Here is a 19,907-nt window from a genome sequence, read left to right as displayed (position 1 = left end):
TCAGAATAGGGGGAAGAGGCTAGAACTGTCAAGATCTCTGTCATCTGTATGAAGACATCCCAGAGTAACATGAGCCACTCATCTGGGCACTTCACTCATGTCAGAAGGAAAGACTTCTGGCAGATCAGGTGATGCCCAGACACCTAGAGATCCCCAGGAGCCTGCTATCACATAGGGGCTAGAAAGTCCTGAGAAATCTGGGGACAAGGTTGGGAGCCACACTGCCCACACAGAAGTCTAAAGGGGATTCTATCACCTCCCACTCAGGGACCCAACTCTCATCTCTGATCTAGACCTTCAAGACTGGGGGAGACCGCACACAGCCTACATGGCACGTGCATTTCACAGCCATGCATTCCACGGATTCCACAGCCACTGTCAGTACCTCGTTAGAAACTGAGCTGTCTGCTTCTCAACCGTTGTTACAATGGTGGGAAGAATGAACTGAATCCATGAGCATACAATAAATGCCGTGTATGCCCAACACTGTAACAAGCTCTTTGGACCCTGAAATACAAGGTAGAACATACAGATATGCAAATCTGTATTGTAGTAACTAAGCTGGCCTAATTCTCAGACAACTCATCCATAAGCACCCTCTTCCAAAGTTCAGGGAACATGGATCAAAAGAGACTTAAGCTCAAGAGAGCAATGGACACAAGTGTGATTTGTGAAGGGCAAGGTTATATGAAAGTAGTTTCAAGTTCTTTTCCATTCTGGGTCCCCCCTGACCTGGTTCCATCAATGATAACTCTTCCCTTCAACCAGAGAAATGGCCTGACTTGTCCACACAAACCTACTTTTACTGCCCTGGGCATGAAGAGTGGTGATCACCTTCACTTTTACTTAATGACCAAGGTGTCAGATGCTCTGAATTATAAGAACAAAATTCCTCCCACTTTTTGCCTGAAAGCTATCAACAAACAAAAAAGATCCTTTCTGTAAAAAGGTGGCTTCTAACCATTAAAGGCTACTTCACTCCCCTTTCTGGGTACTTCTTTGTTTCCCTTAAAGACAGGTCCATTTCTTGCCAGTTGCATACAATTTCATAAGATGCTCAATACAGGCAGAGCCCTCCTTCCCTGGTCTGAGCCTGGTCTCAACACAGCGTTAAAGACAAACAGTTTTATGAAGTGATGACAAAGGTTTCCTCTAGGTCCAAATGGCTTGGATGAGATTGCAGGGCTCCTCTCCCATGCTGGCTCTGTGGCAAGCTGCCGAAATTCCCTCTTTTTTAACCCTCCTATTCCCCCAGCCAACCCGGCCTTTCTGTTGGTGTAAGCAAACACCCATAGATGAAGCTATATTCAGATGGGACCCACACTGGGGCCAGTATGTGTGCAAGGGAAACATGGGTTGGGAGCCAGTGGAATTATATGGACACATAAGGAGAAAGGTGTTCTTCTTCACAAACGGAGGGGAACACAAACCTCTTTCAACTCTGTATACCAAATACCGAAACATATTAGTAAGAAAGCCTAAAGTACTAGGAATGTGTGCCTGACATAAACTAGCTTTTACAGAGTTTTTAAATGATTCCTAGCTGAGGCAATATCAGGAAATTACAAGAGAACAGAGAAGCCGAGTACTGAAATGCAGTATTTAGTAGGACAGAATTTGTTTCCTCACCACTGCCTACTGAAGGCTTACTATGGCCCAGCCGTGTGCTCAGTGCTACTGGAACATCCCAGTACCTCAACGGACAGCAGCGTTCTTGTCCCTCAGCCCATGCCCCTTGACCCCAACCAATTATGAGTGGAGGATTTTATTACATACCTACTGCCAAACCCCAAGTCGGAAGAACATGGTGGGTGCACACTTACCCCTCCTCAGACATCCTGGCAGCAGAGGCGCTCTGGGGCTCTCCTCGGGCTCTCAGTGCATGGTGCTCATTTTCAGAATCACTCACATGTCTTGTCCCCAGGGACGCCTTACTGTGCGGGAAGGCAGCAGGGGCATCCTCACATCCGTTCAGCAAGCCATGACCCACTCTCTCTCTCGCCCTCGCTGGCTGGCGACCCTCGTGTGGTGCCGGAAGATCTCTTGACAGCTTGTATCCATGAGAAATCAGGAGGTCTTCTACACTGTACATAATGTACTGGCCTCATCCAAGCTCAGCGACTGGAACGGTCATCATGGCAGAACCCACGCTGAGGGGACAATAGAAAGTGTTCGTGAGGACTCGCTAATTCTCCCTGCAGCCGCATCTGATACCACCTCCTCCTTCACCCTGAACTAGACTCTGGTTATGAACGCAGCACAGTTCCTGCACAGAAGGTGTAGGGATGGGGGATTGCTGCCTGAAATGATTCTCGGTCTTATTCAAGTGGAGAGCGTGGATGAGCAGGGGGCTCTGTAGGTGTGGCGCTTATTCTGGGGGACCCGTCGGATGACTGCCTCTTGTAGAGGGGTCCAGAATGGTGTTTGAGCAATGAAATGATTAACAGTGTCCACCATCCCTTGCCCCAGTCATCTGAAACCACAGGCATAACGAGAGAGGACAAAATAAATACAGACTCAGAAGCTGCAATTACTACTTGGTATTTCTAAAAACAGAAACTACTAGTGTCCAGCTCAATCTTATTATACTTCCCTGCTTTCATTCTTTAGAAATACCTTTCACTCTAAAAGGGCAGAATGGGACCTTTAATCAACGTGGAGCCATGACATACTCGAGCATGATACACTGAGCAAGCGCAGCTGCCCCGGGGAGGTCAACCAGCTGCTGAAAACAGATCTTGAGTTTTGAGGCTCATAATAAGAAAACACATGACACCCTTATCAAGCATACACACCCAACCCACTGTACCATCCCAAACTTCTCCCCACATTAAACTTTTAAGAATCAAATTTCTCCCCAATAAATCGTGGCGAAACATTCTACATCTCTGGGCCAGTGGTGTCCACATTTGAGTTCTGCCATGGTACACGAATTCACGGCAGCTACTTCCCAGAATAAACTGTCCTCAGGCCATAGTACAAAAAAAAAAAAAAGTATGGGCAGGAACCTGCTTGAAAGCATGTGTTTTTTGAAAGCAGATGGGGCTGCCATGTTTCTTTTTACACAAAAGAATCTTCTTTCCTAAGTCTTCTTGTTGTTAATAGGGTGGAAGGTAGTTTGATCACATGAATCTGAATCTGGCTCCCCAGATGTTGTGATGCTGGCCTGGGCAAGAAGCATACCAAGGCCAGGCCTTTAAGAGCTGGCCAGCTCCAGCCCCACTTCATTGGTGGACGGAAATAGCACCGCAGCGGCCCTTCGAACAATGGCCAGGAAATGCCTGCTGCCCATGTGCAGGTGAAAGGAGACGCGTGTGCTTCCTGTCAGTGGGGATTCTTAGTGAGGCATATGATTCTTCTGACTGAGCATGTCCTTCCTCCTCACCACATGCTGGATTCCAGCAGCAGCAAAGGCTTGGTTATCAGCATGGAGCGTATGAGACTTTGGAAAGCTATACTTTCCTATGAGGTTCCTATATGTTATGTGAGGTTGACAAGCTCTGGCAGTTGCTGCACTAGTAGAAAAATCTCCATAGCAATTCTGCCATCCCTGACACTACTGCTGCATGTATTTTAGGAGTTGTACTACTTGGGTCATTCACTTAGACAGAAATGGAAGAACCGGAGAGGCAAGCACTTGTCCTTTCATTCAATCAAATAAGTCACTGGACTACAGGCTGCAAAGGAAAGAGATTCCATTATAGACAGGACTATGGGGACATAGAGGCAAGGTTAGGAAGGTAGGGTCTTTGTTTTGTTTGATGCTACACCCTCAGAATCTGGCACATAATATGCTCTCAATAAATAATTGTTGAGTGAATTCCCAAATGAGAGATAGGGACATTTGAGGTAGGTTTTGAAGAATGATTAGGAGTTCACTAGATAAACGGCGTGTGCATGTGTACAAGAGGGTGAACTGACATTTAAACTAGATTTGGGGTACAATTATTTCAGTAGTAAAGAACTAATATAACAGAATCCCGGTAGCCTAGACCAAGGTCCCCAGACTCATTGGCTCAATGTCACGACCAAATCAGCACCACAGTTAAAGTTAGAGTTTACTAGTAGGTCTTGTGACACTCACCGTTTCTCTCTCTTGCTATGTCAGGCTCTTTAAAAGCAAAGTGCACTGCACTTCAACTAACCATCACATAGATTGAGGGACAGGCCAGTATCCACCACAGAGTTGGTTGTTAAGTCCATTGTTGGAGTGGTAAGAAGTGAGTCTCACAAACATGTATGTGACTTATTTTCCTTCTGGGGTTAGGTAAGTTGGGCCATTATGGCTATGTCTGTATGACAATTATATTTAGCAAACCCTTAAATGGCAAGACAACCCAGGTCAAGCCATAAACATCTTTTAAAGATTCAAACCCCTAAGAGCCATAACTTGACCAATAGGTCTGATAACAAAAGCATATTGATTACTGGAAAGTCCTAACTTTTTCATCTCACAGCGGCCAGAGCTTGTGGGGAGCAGGAGTACAAAGTGTGCCAGCTTCAGCATGCAGGACTGGAGCCCCCGGGAGAGGAATAGAGAGGAGGGGATGACCCATAGGCCCCATAACCCAAATAAGTGCTCCCAGTCACCATCCAACCCTTTGCCTCACATTCTTCACTTTCTCAATCCCAACTCAGAGCCTGGGCTTCTATCTCATCTTCATGCCTACCCTAAACAGCAGACACAGACTGCTGAACAGTCACCCTGTTCCTCTAATCCAGCGGTTCTCAACCTGTGGGTCGCAACTCCTTTGGGGGTTGAACGACCTTTTCACAGGGGTCGCCTAAGACCATCGGAAAACACATATATAATTACATATTATTTTTGTGATTAATCACTATGCTTTAATTATGTTCAATTTGTAACAATGAAAATACATCCTGCATATCAGATATTTACATTAAGATTCATAACAGTAGCAAAATTACAGTTATGAAGTAGCAATGAAAATAATTTTATGGTTGGGGGTCACCACAACATGAGGAACTGTATTAAAGGGTCACGGCATTAGGAAGGTTGAGATCCACTCCTCTAATCTCTGTCATATTCAGCTTACTTTCTTCAGCATCCTTATCTACTTAAGATTAAATGAGCCACCTCACTAACATGTCAATTATAGCAGCCACCAGGAGGGGGCATTGGGTGGCTAAGGAGAAGCCAGGTATCCAATGAGTTGCTGGACTAAAAGATGGCCCCTTCTAAAGTTTTTTTCCAATCCTGAAATACCTGCACTCTACATCAACAGCATTTAATTTGATCACCCACCCACTACCTCAAAGGGTTGCTGGAAAGACACACTAAAAAGGATAAATATCAGTTATTATAACAGCAGATTTCACAACTTGGCAGGAATATGTACAGCTCAAACAGTACTGTTTTAGGTGTGATCCTTTTGATGCCAGCACCAGCTATGATCCCTTAGCAAGCAAGTCATTAACCACACCAAACCTCAGTTTTCTGGTCTGCAAAATGGTGATGCCACTATCTTCCTGTCTCATCAGATTGTTTTGGGGGCCAAATAAGAATATGTAAAAGTGGAAATCAGCACACAAATATAAGATTGTGGGTTTATTATGTTACAATAGCTCTAGTTTGTCTCTCAAGGATTACTTGCCTTATGGAAATCTTATACATTAGTTATTAACTTTAATCATGTAGTTTGGACCGTCTCCTAATTCCTTTGGTATCCTTTGGATGTCACTCTTGATTTGCAAAGTCATGACTGCTTTCTAGCACCCATCCCTTGTCTTTTATGAACAGACTTCAATTTCCATCCAAGTCACTTAAAACAGTAAAAGCTATTCCATATCGTCCAAAACATTAGCACATAATTCCTGAGTGCCTACAATGCACCAAGCACTAAAAGTATAATAATGAATAAGACATGCTTTTTGCCCTTGAGAATCTTATTGTTTTGCTGTAGAGACCATTGAAAAATAGGCAAACAAAACATGGCATATGCATTTATTAGTGGCAGAAGCTAGCCACCTCTCCAGGGTCATAGCACTGTGACAGAGATAAGAACAGGATGATGTAGAAGGGACCCTTACCCAGTCTCAAGGGGTCAGGAAGGCTTCTGGAAGATTGCTTCTAGGCCCAAAAAAATCCTCCACCTCAGGGTAGATCTGCACAGTAAGATCACCTGTAAGGGTGATTTTCCAGCCACTTAATTTAAGACATTTTTCCTTTGCTACTTTTTTGTTGTTGCCTTGTATCAAATACTCATTGTGGAACATCTAGTAAGAGTGGTTAGGGCAGTGAATGCGCCTAGTTACAGTCTCAAGTAAGGAAGGGACTTCTAGCCTTGGCAGGGCCCGGACACAATGACAGGAGACAATGAGCACACTGTAAATGTCATGTTCATGCTGTGAATATCTAGAGACATTTGATGCAAGAGAAACATTTACCACAAGAACAAGCATGAAGGCACCGCTGCCTCTCAAAGTGGGGAGTTCCCAGCTGGGAGGTTCTTAAGCAGAGGTGGAGGGAATGGATTTGGAACCTGTTTTCTTTCAACAATCACCCATTGAAAGCATGTGGCTGCACATCAATCAAAACATTAAAGAAGTATGCACCCTCACATCTTAACATGTTCTATAACACTTTCTATTCTATTACACTTTTAAAAATTATGGCCACCACCCACAAAATTTCATGGTGCTCTAGTCTGTCATAACCTACAGTGTGAAAAACACTATTATGAAAATCATTCCTACGCCGGTTGGGGGCTAGACTAGATGACCTCTGAAATTTCAGCAAGTTCAAAGACCTTATCAACCTATGAGAAATTCCTTGATCTAATAAGTTCATTGCTCTGTTCTCAACAGCAAATACAGCTGTTCTATCATATCAGAAATGTTCTTCCCAAGAAAAAGCATAGCTACTAATTGTAACTACTTTCCTATCCTTAAGAACAGAAAAAGAAATGAATCTCCCTAAGGCAGAGGTTCTCAACCTTCCTAATGCCGCGACGTTTAATACAGTTCCTCATGTTGTGGTGACCCCCAAGTTCATTGTTACAAATTGAGCATAATTAAAGCATAGTGATTAATCACAAAAACAATATGTAATTATATATGTGTTTTCCGATGGTCTTAGGCGACCCCTATGAAAGGGTTGTTTGACGCCCAAAGGGTTGCGACCCACAGGTTGAGAACCGCTGCCCTAAGGGAAAAAGTACTGTCCTCTGCTGACTCCACCTATGACCTACCAGTAGCTTGACACCTGAGACCAGGGAACACCTCGTCACTGGCAGAAGAGCAACCAGAACTGCAGAAGCAGAGGGAAGTCACAGGTCCCTGGAAGCAAATGGTTATGCAATGCTGCCACCTTTATTCTTCTTTCTTTGGTTTAAAAAAGTCAAGACACAGTTTTTTGTTTCTTTTGATTTCACTTTTGTTCTTTTCATGTTTCCCCACTATAATCTTGCTTATATCCCTAAACTCCATCATTTCAAAGACAAAACTTATAAAGCCATTTAAAAACTCTAGCACCACAAGAAGAGCTGACAGCCTACTCAAAGGGACACTTATGCTAATGGATCTAGTTCTCTGGGTAGCGTGTGTTCAGCTGTTTCTTCTCATCTCAGTGGAAGGTGATTGCAGACTTTCTCCTACATCAGTGATTTTCAATCTTTTTTATGTCATGAAACACATAAACTAATTACTAAAATTCTGCGGCACACCAAAAAATAAATTCTATTTTTTGCCGATCGGATAATAAAAAAGTAGGTATAATTTTGATTCATTCATACCAGATGGCTATTGTTGTGTTGGCTGTTGTCATTTTTTTATTTGACAATCTAAGGGAAAAGAGTCAGGTACTGCATGTTTGAAAATTCCTTGTGGCAGGCACATCAGTGTGCCTGCCATGGTGCACCGGTTAAAAACTGCTGCCCTACACAAATGTAGAGAGGGTGGCAGAGCACAGTAAGAAGAAAAAGCAAGCACTTTGATGTCAAAATGACCTAGGTTTCCATCCTGGCTTTCATTTCATAAGTGGCCTTTGTCAATTTACTTAACTTCCAAGCCTCAGTTTTCTCATGTGTAAAATAGATGGGCTGCCACTTATTCCAAGGAAACCTATGGGGCTTCTAGGAGTTTTAGGATATTAGGATAGTAATCTCTAATGGAATTTGTGGTATTACTTGATTTAACTAGAAATAAATCAGAGCTAGGCCCAGCCACCCACTCAGAAAATGTCTTGCTTGGTTGTACAACTTGGGTTGAGCAAAACAAACATTTGATTGAAACAAACTTTTTCGGACCGTACAGTTGACCCTTGAACAACATGGGTTTGAACTTTGCAGGTCCACTTATATGTGTATTTTTTTCCAATAAGTACTGTAAATATATTTTTATCTTCCTTATGACTTTCTTAATAACATTGTCTTTTCTCTAGATTACTTTATTGTAAGAATACAATATATAATACATACTAGAGGCCCAATGCACGAAATTCATGCAAGGGGCTCGGCCCTCACAGCCCCAACTGCCGCCACCCTCTGTGGGGTGATCAATTGCAGAGCCCCCCCCCCCCCCATTGATCGCCCTGCAAAGGGTGGAGGCCCAGGTTGCCTTGCAGCCCCGCCCCCGACCCACTGGTCATTCCAGAAGTTTGTTCTGCTGTCTGGCCTAATTAGCATATTAGCTCTTTATTATATAGGATAACATACCAACTATGTCTTAATTGACTGTTTATGTTATCAGTAAAGCTTCCAGTAAACAGTAGGCTATTAGTAAAATCTTTGGGGGATACAAAGTCATACCTGGATTTTCTTTTTTTTTCTTTCTTTCTTTTTTCTTTTTTTTAAAATATATTTTTATTGATTTCAGAGAGAAAGGGTGAGGGAGAGAGAGAGAGAAACATCAATGATGATAGAGAATCATTGATAGGCTGCCTCCTGCACGCCCCCTACTGGGGATCGAGCCTGCAACCGGGCATGTGCCTTTGACCAGAATTGAACCTGGAACCCTTCAGTCTGCAAGCTGATGCTCTATCCACTGAGCCAAACCAGCTAGGGCTTATACCTGGATTTTCAACACCCCTAACACTCCTAACCTCCATAGTTTCAAGGGTCAACTGCTACATAAAGAAGAAACACTGGATTTATAAAAATTCTCTTTTTGTGGAAGAAAGATTCTGTGCCGAGTATACAATGCACACACAAAAGGATAAGATAAATGCAAACACTTTTTTTCTATTTTGTTATTAAAATGCTACTTACAAGCTTGGAAACTTATAGCATAATTGAAGAAACAGTGAATGAAACAAAAAACAAGTAACACTGAGCTGGGTGGGAAGACAGAGCTCAACCCACAATTCTCTTGTTTAACTCTATGAGACTGGTTTAATTAAATTAAATTCATGAGATGACACCCAAAGAGAAATGCTTATTACATGCAGTCTCTAATTCTGGTGGTTTGAAGGAGATGAGGTGGAGGAATAACAGTGCTAAACAGCCAAGTTTGCCTCTGGTAGATTTTCTGATTGATTTATAACATCAGTAGGTTTATATTCTATTACTTTTGCCCCCCTGAAGATACTTGTGATAGGTGGTAAAATGCTCAAAATACTCTCTGGTCAATGCATAACAAATTCATCAAGAATATCTTCCAATTCATGGTTAATTTATCCTCCCCTGTACCAATAAACTCTCTACATACAAAGCAGAAAGTGACTGCTCTATAAGCTCAAAATAGCAGCACATATGGAAGACAATAACATCAACCATCCATTGAACATCTGCAATGTGCTAGATGCTCTGTTAGTTGCTTGGAACACTTTATTTCATCTTATACTCCAGCATACTTCTGGATATACCTATGAAAGTCCCATATGTGAGTCCAAGGTTACACCGCTTATAAGTACAGATACAAGATCAAGTAAGGGTCAGCTAGCTTCAGAACCCATGCTACTATTTTAGGCTCATCCTTCTATATAGCAACAAAAAGTTCCCACTTTACCAAATAATGCATAAACAAGAAAAGATAGAAAGCATGGTGACATTAAATTGAAAAACTGTATATTTAAAAAGAAAAAAATCTCCTTTATTCTCTGGGATTAGAATGGCTCTTCTAGATACTTCTTTCCCTTATACACACCAAACACACACACACACACACACACACACACACACACACACACACCACGTGCGTGCGCACACATGCACAGGATCGATGCCTCACTTGACTGTAATGCCTTAATGGCAATACTAGTATTAATTTCTGAATACACGTAATTCACAAATATGCCATGCAATTGCTTCAGGACCTTCAGCAGACCTCTCCCATCATTTGAATTTTCAGGGTCCTTGTCAGTAACATGGAGCCATCATAAAACCTATTATGTGAATCTGAAAAGCCAGACAAATGATATCTCTGCTAAATGGAAGAGGAGTAACTTTCAGAAAAAAATGAATTCTAAAAGAAAAAAATTATCTATATAGAAATAGCCACTCTTATTTACATCATTAATAGAATTTGGACTTTATTTGAGCAGATAATGGAAAACCACAAAGGGTTTGGGCAAGCAAGGGTAAGGCTGCTCCACAAAGAATGTAGCAAGAAAGTGGACTGAAGTGGCCAGACCAAGAATAGATGTGTAGACAAGAAGTTACAAATCCCTTCTATTGTAATGTGTAGGAGTGGTAGGAGATGGTTAAGAAATAAAGAAATAAGAAGAGTAATTATTAAGGGAAGAAGTAAAATGAATTTGAGTCTTGGTGACTAAGATAATGGTCTTTTCATTAGGAGAAATATAGAAGTCGGAAATAATTATTGGCCGGAGAAGATGACAAGTAATTTGATTTTCATTTAACCAACCAATTCCCACAAAATTTTCTTTCCCAAAATCATTTTAAAATGGATCTTCATCAGATTACTTGTCCCTTCCAAAGACCTGAATGAGACTATTTAAAGTAATCTTATTGTGATAGATTTCTAAGTTCTTTAAATATTAGCCGTATCATTTATATTCACATAGAAGGGATTTAGGAAAGTGTTAACAATCCATCAGCATTTAAGCATAGAGTTCAGTTGCCCACACACTCACTGTAGGGATAAATTTCTATGTTTCCATGTTGCTCAATACATATCTGTTATTTTGAATTGACCCTGAGACACTTCACAAGAGAAAAGGGAAGGACCTGTTTGAACTTCAGTCTCTTCCCTTGAACTTCAGTCTCTTCCCCTGGTTGAATGAAAGGTTCTTCAGGGTCCTTCTAGCTCTAGAAATCTGCCCCCTTCTAGCCTGTTCTCCCTTGTGATGAACAGCATGCATTTCTATGTCAGCTGGCCACAGTGAAAAGAATACAGATTGTGGCCATGACACAAACAAAGCTAAATAGGTCATATGAAGATAGAACCTCTGACCTTGGCCTCGTTAGCTCCCATACAGAGGCCAACCAAGAGAGCAGAGCTAAATGGCCACACACTGAGAACAGGAGATGGGTACTGGGGGATGGAAGGAGGCCAGGGAGTACGCACACCATCTAGCAATTCTCCATCCCAGAAGTTCCAGAGCGCAGTTGTTGCACACTTATTCTTGTTCCACACTGGAAGTGCCAGTCACTGGGCTCTGTACTGGAGAACATAAAAATACATAAGACCCGTCAACACCCTTCCTTGTGGATGTCATGGTCTAGGTTGTGTTATTTCGATTATGGGCATTCTCATCATTAGAGGTTGAGACTTGCAAATGGTACTATTTCTTCCTCCCTTTCCATTTGCAAAAGTTAAAATATTTTACTCTCATATTTACAGTTATAAGTCTCCCCTGGACAGTGGAATGAAACAAAATATGAATAACCTTATTAAATCAACCAGAATTTGTCTTCCTTTTAAAAATTTGCCTAAATCACGAAATGAAAATTAATAAAGAAACAAATACCCCATTAAAAATATGAAACAAATGTTCACCCTCACCTATAATCAAAGATATGTAAATTAAATAAGAATGTCATTATTCACTAACCAATTATTATTTTTTAAAAATATATTTTATTGATTTTTTACAGAGAGGAAGGGAGAGGATAGAAAGAGACATCAATGAGAGAGAAACATCGATCAGCTGCCTCTTGCACACCCCCTCCTGGGGATGTGCCCGCAACCAAGGAACATGCATTTGACCAAAATCGAACCCGGGACCCTTCAGTCCACAGGCCGACGCTCTATCCACTGAGCCAAACCGGTTAAGGCCAATTATTATTTTTTAAAAACAGTATTGGTTGTTGGTGAGGACATAGTGAGCTATGAGGTTTCTCCTTCTGTGGGTATATAAATGTGGAGGGTCATATGTAAATGGGAATTTCCTTTCTTAAAAGTGATTAATATGACCAACAGCATATTTCACAGACCTAGAACAAACTCTCCAAAAATTTATATGGAATAAAAAAAGACCCTGAATAGCTGCAGCAATCCTAAGAAAGAAGAAAAAAAGTTGGAAGGATCACAATACCAGAGATCAAGCTGTATCACAAAGCCACTGTTCTCAAAACTGCCTGGTACTGGCACAAGAACAGACTTATAGACCAATGGAACAGAACAGAGAACCCAGAAATCAACCAAAGCCATAATGCTCAATTAATATTTGACAAAGGAAGCAAGAGCATAGAATGGAGGCAATACACTCTCTTCAATAAATGGTGTTGGGAAAACTGGACAGCTACCTGCAAAAAAAAATGAAACTACATCACCAACTTACACCATACTCAAAAATAAACTCAAAACGGATAAAGGACTTAAACAGTAAGACGGGAAACCATAAAAATCCTATAAGACTCCATAGGCAGCAAAATAGCAGACATATGTCATAGCAATGTCTTTACAGACACAGCTCCTAGGGTAAGGGAGACTAAGGAGAAAATAAACAAATGGGATTACATTAAAATAAAAGGCTTCTGCACAGCAAAAGAAACCATCAACAAAACAAGAAGAAAGTCCACTGCCTGGAAGAACATATTTGCCAATGCTATTTCAGATAAGGGTTTAATCTCCAAAATTTACAGAGAACTCATACAACTTAACAAAAGGAAGATAAACGATACAATCAAAAAATGGGCAAAGGATCTAAATAGACACTTTTCGAAAGAGGACTTAGAGAAGGCCCAGAGACATATGAAAATATGCTCAAAGTCACTAATCATCCAAGAGATGCAAATCAAAACAACAATGAGATACCATCTCACACCTGTTAGAAGGGCTATCATCAACAAATCAACAAAAGACAAGTGCTGGTGAGGATGTGGAGGAAAAGGAACCCTCCTGCACTGCTGGTGGGAATGCAGACTGGTGTAGCCACTGTGGAAGACAGTATGGAGTTTCCTCAAAAAGTTGAGAATGGAACTCCCACTTGACCCAGTAATCCCACTTCTAGGAATATATCCCAAGAAACCAGAAACACCTATCAGAAAGGATATATGCACCCCTATGTTCATAGCAGCACAATTTACAATAGCTAAGATTTGGAAACAATCTAAGTGCCCATCAGCAGACGAGTGGGTTAAAAAACTGTGGTACATCTACACAATGGAATACTATACCGCTATAAAAAAGAGAGAACTCTTACCATTTGCAACAGCAAATGGATGAACCTGGAGAGCATTATACTAACCAAATAAGCCAGTCAGAGAAAGATAAATATCACATGATCTCACTCATTTGTGGAATATAATGAACAACATAAACTGATGAACTAAAATAGATCCAGAGACATAAAAGCATCGAACAGACTGTTGAATCTCAGAGGAAAGGCAGGGGCGGGTGGAAGTGGGAGGTGGTTAAGAGATCAACCAAAGGACTTGTATGCATGCATATAAGCATAACCAATGGACATAAGACACTGGGGGGTAGGGGAGGCCAGGGGATTGTCAAGGGCGGGGAAAAAAAGGAGAAATATGTAATACTCTTTGTAATAATTTAAGCAATAAAAAAATATATATTAAAAAAAAGAATTTAAATTTTTTTAAAAGTAATTAATATGTTACAAAATCTTTAAAAATTTGAAACACTATGGATGAATCTCACTACTTAGGATCCATCTTAATGAAATAATCAGAGATATACACAAAGTTTTATAAGGATATTTATCCAAATGTTAATTATGATAGTAAAATATTACATTAAATGTCTATTTAAGGGATGGATCAAAATTCTGGTATATCCACATGATAGACTATAATATGTATACACACATATAAAATTATGTTTTCAGATACATAATGGCACAGGGAAATGTCTATGGTATCAAGTTAAATAATAAAGACAGGATACAAACCCCTAGGTTCAGTGTAATACAAATTTCATTTATATACATATGTAAAGGGGAGAAAAACACTGAAATGAAAAATACCAAAAATACCAACAGTGGTATTGGATTGTGGTGTTTTTTTTTAATGTCCTTATTTATATTTTATTGTATTTTATAAGTTTTTTAATAATGTTCTGTCATAAAATGTACTTTATGAGGTTCTGCCATGAAATGAACCTTATGAAATACCATTTTGCAGGAGAAAATGGTCAAATGTTGGCACTTTCATATACTTTAACTTAATATTATGTCATCAACAGAAAATTAAAACAAGGTGTTGCTTAGGTAGGATTAAGAAACTATCTTTGAAAGTATATTACATGTTTGGATGACTCAATGAGAATAAAACAAGAAAAGAATAAATGGTTAAATCACATAAGGTTCTAAGGGCCTAGTATATGGTGCATGTGTCTTATCTGTTACAAAGATTCTTAACCTGTTTCCAGCAAGCCTAAAATTACATATTTTGCAGATAAAATCTAATACAAAATTACAAATAGCATTCTAAAGGTCTTGATTAGACATTGTTGCTCCTCTAGAGAACCTAAAACTTTACTGTATTCACTGACATTCCATACTTAAGATGTAATTAGTCACTCAAATTGTTGACAGTTCACTGAAAATATTTCTTCAACTGACAACTTTTTGGTCTATGTTCTGATTAATATATAACAAAGTACTTTCTTTAAACAAGAGGTAAATAATCAAGATATAAAGTGAACTGGAATGGAGCATGTTGCTTAACTGATAGGTGAATTTTTAACGCTTTCTATAGCTTTTTTTTAAAAAAATGGTAGAACTATGTACTTTATAATGAGCAATAGAATTGTCGTTTCCCCTTTCAGTCTTAAGAGATAAAGAATTCAACAGTTCCAGTTTAAGTTCTGGGAGAGTAAGTTCTCACACAATGTCGTTACCAAACCACATAGTGTGATGGCCAGCTTTGCTAGGGCCCTCAAGTTGTTAAAAATCTCCTAAGACAAAAAAGCATATTTAATCTGTGAAGTAATAATTATAATAAGGCAACCATCACTGACCTGTTTCTATACGGTGACAAAAAAACAAGAGAAAGAAAAATCTTTGGTCTAAGATAAAAAAAAATACCCCGGAACCCAATCTTGTTGGGTTGGGTCGGTGTTAAGGCATTGATAAATAAAGAGAAGAAAATATTATCCACTTATTATTCACTTCATTTTTTTCACAAATATTATCTCCTCTGACTTTTCTGTCTTTTCCCCCACAACTTGTGTGAACACACACACACACACACACACACACACACATACACACACACTCCTGTCCTCTCTTTTACCTTTAAATTCCATCACACTATTATGCTTTGGGGACCTCATCACATTTTCTTGAGACCCCAAGTACCTCCATTAACATTTCTGAAAGATTAGCAGTCATTAAGAACCGAATTGAAATTATATAAGATTTTTTAAATCTTCTAAAATTTTTGGCTACTTGATAAAATAATGTGAAACTTAATAATAGGTTAGAATTTAATTCCATTATCATCAAATATGTCACACTCCACATATAAAGATTCCTAAAACAGTCTATTAAACTTATAACACACTAGTTTTGTTTTCAAATATCTTTAGAATAAAAGAGCCAAGGTTTTATAAAAATCTTAAAGTTTAAATGATTTTATATAACTCTTATATTTTTGTTGATTTTATAATTACAAGAGTCATTTAAAGTTATTCTAAAAGTAAACACTACATAATTTAGAGTTTAAGCAAAAGTAAGTTTCCAATAACCCCACTGAGATAACCAGCAATAACTCGTTTCTACTTCTCCAAGTCTTCTACCTATACATACAGTTTCTTGCATGCTCTCTGTCTCTGTCTTATTTTCTTTTCTTTTTTAAAGTATATTTGTATTGATTTCAGAGAGGAAGGAAGAGGGAGAGAGAGAAACATCAATGATGAGAGAGAATCATTGATCGGCTGCCTCCTACATGCCCCCCTACTGGGGATCAAGCACACAGCCCGGGCATGTGCCCTTAACCGAAATCGAACATGGGACCCTTTAGTCCACAGGCGGATGCTCTATTCACTAAGCCAAACCAGCTAGGGCTCTTTCTTTTTCTTCCCCTCTTTGAAATACATCTTGGTGTCTCTTTATAATAGTATCTAAATTCTTTCATTTACATAGATAAGAAACTAGCTTAAGAGGTGAGCTATCGCGAGATAACCAAAAAGCAGCAAACTACAAAGATATTTAGTGGTCATCTTTGCCAGTGTGGACAGGCTGTTTCCAACTCTGTTATCTATATAAAATTTTTGGAAAATATATTTAAAGGAAGTAAGGGTAGTAATCCAAATTTTAAATAAAATACCACAAAATCAAACTAAGATAACGGAGGTTTTAGTACCGGAGCAGTTCCCATATTTTTTAAATGACACTTAGTGTTTAAAGCATTGGAGACTGATCTAGCTTCCCTGGGCTGCTGTCCTTGGCAAGTGGGTGTCCCTTAGCATTCCTCAAGTCAGCAGGCCCTTGAAATGAAGCACAATAACAAGGTTTTAATGAGTGATCTAACCCTTCCCCATTCAAAAGGTAAAAGACATCTGTTTAAAAAAGCAAATAAACCACAGGAGTGGGTTCAGCAATAGGCCTGGAGGATTTCAGAGATACACCCCTTGCTTATCAAAATAAAAATCACAACAGAACAATTGTTTCAACTTTACACTATGTGTTCTGAACTGTTCTACAGTCTGCAGATTAACTGGCGTGGAGTCCCACCAAGCTCATGAAGAGAGAAACTCGGGACTCCGGCAACACGGTTGGTGTTTGCTGTCCTCCCAAACTAGAGGGCTCTCCCAGCAAGCACAGGGAGAACTTGGCAGAACCACACACTCCTGGGCTTCCTTTACTGGTAGTATTTCTCGGACTTATTTTTAAATTTTAAATTGCATTTTAAAAATCAGACTCCAAGGATCTTTTCCTATTTGCTTTTGTTGTTGTTGTTGTTTTACTGAAAAATTGGTCTTTACTTATTCTCTTTATGGTATCACCCCTGCCCAGTTACATTTTATAGTTACCATCTTCCTCTGGAATCTGTGACCACTCACTTGGGTTATTAGATTACTCTGATTAGATTGTCAAACTAATCATGTGAACACTCAGGCATTTTAAGTTATGTTCCAAGGAGGTGGAAAGACAAAATTCTTTCTTTTCTGGCACAGGCTTCTTCCACCCACTGAATCCCCCTAAATCTCTTGGGCTTGCCAAGGTCCTGACCTTCCAGTCTCCACAACAGAGGGTGATGTTTGGCGGGAGAAAGACCCAGCAGATTAAGGCCTCTGTTCAACAAATATTTGCTCACCCACTCCAACCAGAGTGAAACAGTTTGCTACATGCTGCCTGCCCAGAGTAACATTTAGGGACCTCTGGGAAGCTTGTTCAGTGATGGCTAAGAATTAGACACCTCATATCAAGGTAAATAGAAAGTCCAAACTCATTGTACATCATGGAAAACTAAATGAATTTACTGAACTCCCAATTTCACATGAAAACCAGCACAAGTCCCATGAAATAGAATCTGAGTGTGATTTGCCAAACAAACAAAAAAACCAAAAACAAGTTTACTCACGTCCTAGCCAGCTTTGCTCAGTGGTTAGAACATGGGCCCTCAGGGTTCAATTACAGTCCAGGTCACATACCTCAGTTGCAGGCTGGATCCCCGGGCAGGATTGTGGCCGTGGGGGAGGCAATCAATCAATGTGTCTCTCTCCCATCCTCACATCCATGTTTCTCTTTCCCCCTCCCTTTCCACTCTCTCTAAAAATCAATGAAAAAAAATATACTTGGATGAGGATTAACAAAACAAACAAATAAAAACCTTTACTCAACCTTGTGTTGTTGGGTGTTCTTAATCTAGTCTCTTAAATTCAAAAACTCTCTGGCATAAGGCATCATTTTCTTGTTTTACTTGCACAGCCTGTGACCATTGAGTTTAGAAGTTTAGACTATTGAGTCTGCCCTTTCTGTCAAGAAAATTTCTGGCTGTCTTTTCCCATTTCCCACTCCCTTTCCCTATCAAGAATCATCTTCCAACCCTCACCCCTAACCCTTGGGATATCTGCAAATCTGAAAAGACAAAAAGAAAAAGGAAAACATGAAGCTGCGGGGGAAATGTCCGAATTATGTGGTTCACACTCCTTCATCTTCCTCTCCAAGACCAGAGGAAGGAAATGCGGGCCTGGGGGTTAAGGGGAGGGGATGCAGGGGTGGGAGCGTGGGTGGCTGTGTGTGTGTGTGTGTGTGTGTGTGTGTGTGTGTGTGTGTGTGTGTGTGGTGGGGAAGGGGGGAGGCGATCTGTCTAAGCTAATTCCCCAAAGTCCTCTGCTCCTGGAGAGGTTGGATGAGCAAGACCAGGGCATGTCCAGGTTGCGCTCGCATAAAGTTCCCGTTTTTATTTATTTATTTTTTTCAGTAGTAAAAGCAGCTTCTTTTTCAAACCCCCAGAAGAATCCGAGGCGCCCGGCTGCTATTGCCAGTGACAAGGAGCAGGAGCGGCGCTTTCAGCTGCACGTGCCCAGCCTCACTGCAGTCCAGTCGCCTAGGGAAACCCTGGCATTCCGGGGTGACTTGACAGCGATCTGGGGTGGGGAGCTGACGGTGCGGGGGAGACCCGAGCACGGCGAGCGCGGCGGCCCGGGAGGGCGGGCGGCTCCCGATCCCACAGCCCAGCGGATGGCGAGATTTACAGCACTCTCGGGCGGAGCTCTCGCCTTTCTCCCCTCTCCCCCACCCCTTCTTTTTCTTTTCTTTTTCGCTTGACTACCCGCGGCTGGGGCCGGGCCACCCGGGCACTCGCTGGGAGCAGCGGCGATTAGTGCCCTAATCCCTAGTCCTGATCCGAGGAGCGGGGGTCCCCAGGCCGAGCGGGGACCCGAGCAGGGAGTGGGGGACGCGGAGGCCAGCTCCCAACGTCCCGCGGGCAGGTCCGCCACAGCGGGTATCGTGGGAACCCGGGACCTCGGGACTCTGAGCGGCTGTCAGTTCCCGGGTGGAGACTCCGCCAAACCGTGGCGCGCGGGAGAGGAAGGGGTGGGGTGGCTGGACTAGGGCTGTCGCGAGGACGCCGCCGAGAGTGGAACAGCGACCCCCGCCCTCCCGGGCCCTCCCAGCGCCGAGGGGCGAGGCGAACCCCCTAACGCCAGGCGCGGCCTTCGGCGATGCCGGGGAGCCCCGTGCCCCGCGCCCGAGCTGGGCACCTGAGGGGCCGGGACCAGCCCTCCTGGCGAAGCGGAGGCTGCGGGACTGGGCACCGCCGGGGGTCTCGGGGAGGGACGCGGATGTCCCCCAAGGCTGAGAGCGGTTCGGACCCGAGCAACGTCCGACTGGAGAAGTTGGGGGGCGAGCGCTGGACGCTGGGGGCGAGGCCCGGAAAGCGCCGTGGGAACGGGCCAAAGGCACGGTGGGAGTCAGGAATGAGGAGTCGCCTGGACTTACCGAGTGTCTCCCTCATGCTGCCCCGCGCCGCCGCCGCCGCTCCCGCTGGCTGGCGGAACCGCGCGACCAGCCGCCTGCCGCCTCCGCGGCCCACGCACTCCCGGAGCCGCCGCCCGCCCCGCCCACCGAC

At 41.9% G+C, this 19,907-nt stretch overlaps 1 protein-coding gene across 3 annotated transcripts in view; it reads right to left on the bottom strand.

Annotated features, from left to right (window-relative positions):
• The window catches only part of JCAD (junctional cadherin 5 associated), a 49,780-nt gene extending 29,914 nt beyond the window's left edge, over window positions 1-19,866 (bottom strand). For 2 of the 3 annotated variants that reach the window (XM_014453941.2, XM_006086648.3), the window contains exons 1-2: window positions 19,778-19,866; window positions 1,824-2,150 (exon numbers count right to left, since the gene is read on the bottom strand). In XM_014453941.2, the coding sequence (XP_014309427.1) occupies window positions 1,824-2,092 (269 nt within the window). In that variant the 5' untranslated portion in view covers window positions 2,093-2,150; window positions 19,778-19,866. Of the gene's footprint in view, window positions 1-1,823; window positions 2,151-11,487; window positions 11,573-19,777 lie in introns of those variants that run through there. The other variant, XM_023752191.1, reaches the window with a different exon arrangement.
• Between the last annotated feature and the right edge of the window lie 41 nt (window positions 19,867-19,907).

This window comes from Myotis lucifugus, unplaced genomic scaffold (assembly GCF_000147115.1).
Source record: "Myotis lucifugus unplaced genomic scaffold, Myoluc2.0 scaffold_29, whole genome shotgun sequence".
In the NCBI taxonomy this organism is placed as follows: domain Eukaryota; kingdom Metazoa; phylum Chordata; class Mammalia; order Chiroptera; family Vespertilionidae; genus Myotis; species Myotis lucifugus.
The sequence above is the reverse complement of the archived record's forward strand: the minus strand, read 5'-3'. Positions and strand labels throughout refer to the sequence as shown.